General features: G+C 39.0%; 1 protein-coding gene across 8 annotated transcripts in view; it reads right to left on the reverse strand.

The window, feature by feature from the left end:
- The window catches only part of LOC126215247 (neurexin-4), a 198,731-nt gene extending 195,373 nt beyond the window's left edge, over positions 1-3,358 (reverse strand). For all 8 annotated transcript variants that reach the window (XM_049941921.1, XM_049941918.1, XM_049941919.1 and 5 more), the window contains exons 1-2: positions 3,262-3,358; positions 2,860-2,955 (exon numbers count right to left, since the gene is read on the reverse strand). In XM_049941921.1, coding sequence (XP_049797878.1) covers positions 2,860-2,955; positions 3,262-3,325 — 160 coding nt within the window. In that variant the 5' untranslated portion in view covers positions 3,326-3,358. The remainder of the gene's footprint in view (positions 1-2,859; positions 2,956-3,261) is intronic.
- Between the last annotated feature and the right edge of the window lie 3,877 nt (positions 3,359-7,235).

Genomic DNA, 7,235 nt, shown 5'->3' on the forward strand with positions numbered 1-7,235 from the left:
CCCACAACCTGAAGAACACGGCAGGGCCGTCTCTGCCAGCATTCTCAATTGAAACCTGTTCAACTGCGGAGAGATTTCGTTTCATGATGCGCAACAAGTGTGCAGCATCACGATGTTTCTCTTCTACAGTGTCAACACCGACAGTATCAGCCACTGAGCTTCCGTATCCTGCTTCACCAGCTAGCACTGCCCACCTCCCAGCGTGAGAGATACTGAAACTGACTTTGGCATCTGTCAGCCCTTCCTGAACCGTCGGCTTGCCCCGACTGTCCCGTTCCAAGCGAACAGCACTCCACGGGATGGACAGAGCACGACTCACAAACAATCGTGCTAAGAGGCGACCTGCCAAGGACGCACGAGCATCTCTCCGAAAAGCAAATCGACGGATTCGAGTGCACTCTTCTGGCTGGACACTCGACAGTGCCGAGACCCACTCTGCCTCAGATGGGCGCCATGAACCGACGTCAAACATCCATCGCACACTCATCTCCTTCACTGCAGATATCTTTGCACTTGCAAGCTGTTCTTGCCCTCTGGTTACAACAGGTTCAGCATATTCTGACAAGTCTGCAAGATCTCGCTCTGGGCACCTCACCGAACGTGGAGAAGTGCTGGCTGCCTGCTTATTGTTGGTTTCTAAAGGAACATCTGTGCTCACTGCTATACCATCAACATGTGCAGTGTTAAGAGATACAGCAGCAGAGTCAACTTCAGATTTCCTTGTTACTCTATCTTCCTCGTAGCTTGCAAGTGATGCCTCCTCCATTTTATGCAAAACTGCACCCTCCAGTTGATCTGTCCGACTGCCACAAAATTCACTCAGTTTCAGGCACGAGGCACTTGACTTTGCTTGTGTCATTCCATTAATAGCAACCAAAAATATTTCTGGCAAATATCTAAAGGTATTTGCCTTTTTGCAATCTGACAGTGCTACCACAATACCAAAAAAACAGAAAGAATGTATTTTCTCTCTTACAGATTCCACTATGTCTTCTTGGTACCAATACTTAAGGCAAGCTCCATTGTTCTGAGCACTGAATAAACAGTTGGTCACTTTACTATTATACACACACACATTTGTGTGGTATACATACTTACCACAAATTTCCAAATGTGATTTGATAGTTATTTTCTCAACTGCAAAACGTACTAGTGCAGTGTGTAAAAAAACTCTCAAACTTGTACAAGACGGCTTATACATATTCTAACGCACAAGAGTGGTAATGCAGGATGTGCATATTTTCCACTAAACTGTTCATATTATTTTATAAAACTTAACAAAGACTTAACTACAACGCATCAAGCAAAAATATTTGTATATAATTTATCGTAAGCGCTTGAACACGATGTATGACGTTGCAGTAATGCTAAACAGTTCAATGTGTGAAAGCACCAAATTCATGCATCTCAGCTTTCTCTGCTTATGAAACTTCTTTTTTGAACTTGCACAATATCACTCTGTTAAAAGTCATTGCTTACTAAAAGCAATGTGTTCCAGCTATATATCACGGTAGTCATCACTGAGACGTTAAAGAAGAAGAATGCCTGGAAGACACATATAGCCAGTGATCTTCACACCAAACAACATTTGGCACAGCCGACGCACTGCATTTGTAGGTGGTGTTAAGTGCAATATTTAGTATTTACTTTCCCACTCCAATGCTAACTCCGCTGCACAAATGACCAAGTACTTTAACCTGGAAGAGAGAGCTTATGTCACAGGGCTGACAAGCTATTGGTGGAAGAGTTATTGAGCTAAGTGGTAAATCAGGCCTGACACTGTAAATCTTAAAAATGAAATTCAATAACCAGGAAACATGCTATGAATAGAGCAACAGCCGAACTATAGAAATATCAAATTATAAAACTACTACTGATGTGACAGGACAAATATTTTGTCAAGTTAAATCTTTGATTTTTGTTATGCAATTAATGAATGGTCAACTGAAGGGTCTAAATCCACCTGCTTGCTCTGACCCATGTTGCAACTGTGTTGTGTGAGGTCTTTGAGGTGCAGTGTGTTTGAAACGGATCGTGTTTGCAGAGGGTATGTTGGAGTAAACAATGGAACACTCTAATGTGGTATGCATATGTTCCTAAATTGTTTATAAGTAATGTTAGTGTACCACTGGGCATAGCGCTGTTATTCGATGTTTCAAAGTTTGCTTTTGTTGTCTTTACAGACAGTTACTTTAATGCCTTTAGTTATTGGCTACTGATCTTGTTTCGACTTTAGAAATTATTTCATCGTGTTGTTAATAGTTTGAAAGTTATTTCTTTTCGTGTTTTGTTTAACAATGGATCACAGCAGACCTAGGCCTGCTAGCATAATGAGTAACTGTCAGAAACCAGTAAACCTTTTTATCAATGACCTATTAGACATGCCATAATCCCAAAATTCTTACAGTTTGTAACAAAACAAGTAAATGCTAAGAGGAGTCACTTGTTAAAAGTAGTACATGCCTGAATGACCCTGTCTACAAATACAAAATAAAAGAGCGTCGTTATTTGTATTGTATGTTGGGCTACAGTAGCAGGAAGTGAGACTTCAGTGTACAACAGATTTATTTATGCGAACAAGGCATAGAAGTTCTGAACCAAAACCAAAGGCAACTACAGCTTTGGTTTGAGACTTCGTTCGCCACTATCTTACTTGTTTAGCTGAAACACTAACGCCACTTACACAACAACGGAAGCCTGGTGCAATTTGATAAATATTGCATTCTATGACCGCAATCCTTTCCCTTATTAATTCTTAAGTCATACATTTCAGAAACCAGTGCTACTAACGATACTACTATCACTAGCAAGGAAAAAACCTTACAAAAATGAGAGGGGAAATGCTTCACAATGACATACCATCAAGGCGTGCATTTTCTGGCCCTCGTTCACGAAGAGATGAAGTAGCTTTTAGCACAGCATTCTCCAGAAGGGGTTGGCTGCAGTCGTAATCAGCTGAAAATATGAAAGTAAAATGTATTGTGCCATACTTGAGGGCAGTTACGATTGGCAAGTAACGTTGAGGTAAGGAAAGAAGTTTTGCACCAAAGGAAAAACTATAGCAGAATACTTCGAATACACTACACCGTTTCAATATTGCCTGTAAATATTGAAATCGTCAATTTTATTTAATTCAGCGCCATTTTCGAACGGGCTTGGCCGTTATGAATCATCATAGTCCTCCGTGAAGTGGCATGACAATCATTTCTGGAAGCACTATGCAAAATATGTTTATGAAAACGATCGTACTGATCTACTTACTTGCTTTAACGTAATTTAAACTAAGAAACCACACAAATAGAACACAGTAATTCAGGTACACCATGGTTACAGAACAAAACACACCTAACACCAACCAAAGATATTGAGACAGTTAGATGACAATTCTCAACACACGCCCAGTTCATATCGATATATGTCATCCAACTCGTTGCATTTGCGGTTCATCTATAGTTCACGAAATATCTTAACATAGACACTTTCCAGGAAACAATCATTATGCTGTGAAGTTTAAGTATGGCTGCTACATTAAAAGGAAGAGAAAAAAAGTTCAACGACCGTTGTCGTAGTTTATGCAGGTTAACGCAGCTAAATGACAGGTAACACGATTTAAGGGACAAAATAAACTTATGTTTTATTCGCACAACACACATCAATACATTTGATTACCAAATTATATTACGTTGCCCCATCAACAAACACGGGACATGTATATTCCATAGAGTCTAATGCACTCTGCACATCATAACTTGTGCGCCACTATGCACGCTGGAAAATGTTTGTTCACATATCCCCAACGCTCCCCCTTGAACAAATATTTTTCAGATACTCAACACTATACATCCCAGGTTAAACCATAATGTTTCACCAGCTTCTGAAATTTGTCCTTACTGAGAGGCTTGGTTAGGAGATCAGATAACATTTCTTCCGTGCATAGATAACTGAGGATTATATTCCCCTGTTCCACATGATGTCTTATAAAGTGATGCCGTATGTCGGTAATTTCCAAGAATGATTGCCTATCGAAGTCGAGGTGTCCAAACGGTAAATATCTAGTGTGCGATCGTAAATCGATCATGCAACACCGCTGTGGGGCGTTCGTGATCAATTATTTTTGATCGTCATATTTTCTGTTTTGCATCGTTCCCTTAGTTACTCTAAATTACATACCTCCGCGAATTATTCGTGAGTTGCTAGGGAAACCGAGACGATTTATGTCGTTAGTGTGTTGGATGTCTGGTGTACTTGACGTTTCTTCGGCGGATTCTCTCACATGGAAGAACCTAATTCCATGTTTATCCAGTATAGACAATTGTTCGACTTTTTGTCGCAAATATGGAGTACTACCAGACGAGGAAAGAAGGGACTGTGCAGACTGGGGTGGTGCAAAGTGTGTACAACTTCGTAAGAACAGTTTCGATGCAGAAGTACCGTTACACTTTCATTGCGGACAGTGCGCAAACGGACGAGTTTCAGGAAAAATACATGGTTAGACCCATTCAAATTATCCACCCAGACCACCGTAATAGACTTCCACATGACGACAACACCGACGACGAGTAAGTTAAGTCGTCTCCTTTGCAGTGACAAGTATTTTTGTAACGCTTTACTTTTGTCGTTACAGTAGTGACCAACGGAAACATACTCATAACGCCTGCCACCAGAGTCGCATGATCGATTTACGATCGCACGCTCGATATGTATCGTTTGGACACCTTGACGTCGATAGGGAAATTACTCTTATGTCAATATGTTTGGATCTTACACTGGTACATTATTTTTTGCAAAAAATATTTTCACAAAATATCACAGTTGGCTTTAATGTTGAAGGAGATTCTGTTCACTCATCAGTGTACGGATCCAAAGAGCTTCTGGGATAGTGGAGGACAAGGCCATATAGCCCCTATTCAGATTCTACAATACTCAAAGCAACAGTTCTTTGTCTCTTACAAGACCATGATATCAATCCTCCCATTAGTCTCAAACAACTTCCAGTGATGGAGTGTTGCTTTCCAACTCATTTCCCCAGTCTGCATCACTGTATCCTTCCAAATCTATATTTCCAGTTTTAGAATATTTTAACTTATAATCAGCAGTTCCATTTAAATATCTGAATATTCTCTTGACTGCCATCCAGTGCTTTTCTCTCGGATCACTGCAAAACTTGCTTACTGCATTTGTGGCAAATGCAATGTCTGGTCTGAAAGTCTGTGCTAAATCAGTAGACTTCCTACGGCTTCCAAATAGGGTACACTTTCCTTACATTTCTTGTCATCATCAGTTATTAGCAGTTTTGCATTGTTTTCCATAGGAATAGAAACAGGTTAACAATTTTCCATATTGGACTTTTCTATCTTCCTTGTGTACAGAGATTGATCAATCCACAATTCCTTCTGTTGGCACTTCTTGGAATTTTCATTATTGACGTCTTGATTTAACTTCGTTTACATCGGAGCAAATGAAGTTAACATAAGCGTACGAACATTCACAGACAGTTCTCCAGTGGTTGCTGTTCACTGGCATCAGCTTATATTTGTCATTTGAACATAGAGAGGGAACACTAGAGAACAAGCATAGTGTGCCAACCGCAGGAATATGTCTGCATATAGATTCCACTCGGACATGCACCAGGGAAGTGTACTGGAACCCTTAGTGTTCAAGTTGTATATTAATGACCTTGCAGACAATATTTAGTCTTCCCATAAGTAAATGGAACTGGAACAAATCCTAATACTGGTCTGTTGGGATGCACGCTCTGCACTTTACAGTGGTTTGCAGAGCACAGATGTAGATGTAGATACAACATTACAGATAGTAGCGAGCATTAATGATCTAAGGAAAGTCGCGTAGGAAAATAAAATGTAGGTATCTACGTTTTCAAACAACAGTGCACTTAACACTGTATTTCAGCGCTAGCCTTCCTTATCATTATTCCGAAATGTTGCATGTACGTTAGCTCTTTAATGGCTTCACATTGCAATTAGTGACTTGCCACTCTATATTAATGAAGATGCAAAGCTAGCACTTTTTGTTGATGATACAAGTATAATAATCACATTCAACAAACAAGAATTAGCTGAGGAAATTGCAAATAATGCCTTTCAGAAAATTATTAAGTTGTGTCTGCAAATGGAGTCTCACTAAATATTTCTGAACCATAAATGGCATAACACCATTGATAAATACAGATTTTGAAGAAAAGCCTGTTGTTAAGGCAGACAGTTCAAAATATCAGGGTGTGTGGATTGATGAAAAATTGAATTGGAAGACACGTTGACGATCTGTTGAAACATTTGAGTTCAGCTACTTATCTATTATGGTTATTGAAAATTTGTTGAAAAACATATAATAATTAGCCTATTACACCTATTTCATTCACTGCTTTCATATGGCGTCATATTTTGTGATAATTCGTCATAAAGATAAAAAGTAGTCATTGTACAAAAGAATGTAATCAGAACAATAGATGGACTGCATCCAAGATCACCTAGCAGGCACTTATTTGAGGTACTAGGGCTGTTCACAGTACCTTCACAATACAAATATTTAGTTATGAAATTTGTGATTAATACCCCATCCCAGCCCAAAAATAATAACGAATTGCATGATTTCAACACTAGAAGAAAAGTTGATCTTAACAATCCTGGGTTAAACTTAACTTTTGCACAGAAAGTGGTAAATTATGCTGCCACAAAACTATTTGGTCATTTACAAAATAACATTAAAAGTCTGACAAATAGCCAAGAAGCAGCACTTAAAACTAAATTAAAATAATTATGAATGAAAACTCCTTCTGTTCAGTAGATGAACCTTTAGATGTGAAGTGGTGATTGCAAAAAAAGAAAAAATAATTATATATTCTACAGAAACTGTATGTTAAACTTACATGTTCCACATCCTTACGAAATGTCGTATTCAGTGTCGTATTCATGATCTATGGAATAGGTATTAATGTAATGTAATGGACAGTGTCATCTTCCGTGACCCCCAAGCTCATTTTCTCTCGACAGACAGCCATGTTTTCATTCTCCAGTCTTCATTTCATCGTTGCTTCACTAGGTCGTGGTTTTTGCGGGTGATGTCAGTTGTTATTCTACATCATGATTGTTCGTTCTTTGTTACTTTTTGTTATTTGTTATAGATTGAAAACAGTTGAGGACAGCCATATGAGCTGAGATGATGGGATTTGAAATAACTAGATGTGACTTGACGGACATGTGAGTTTACCTCAACTG

The sequence above is a fragment of the Schistocerca nitens genome, chromosome 12 (genome assembly GCF_023898315.1).
Source record: "Schistocerca nitens isolate TAMUIC-IGC-003100 chromosome 12, iqSchNite1.1, whole genome shotgun sequence".
Lineage (NCBI taxonomy): Eukaryota > Metazoa > Arthropoda > Insecta > Orthoptera > Acrididae > Schistocerca > Schistocerca nitens.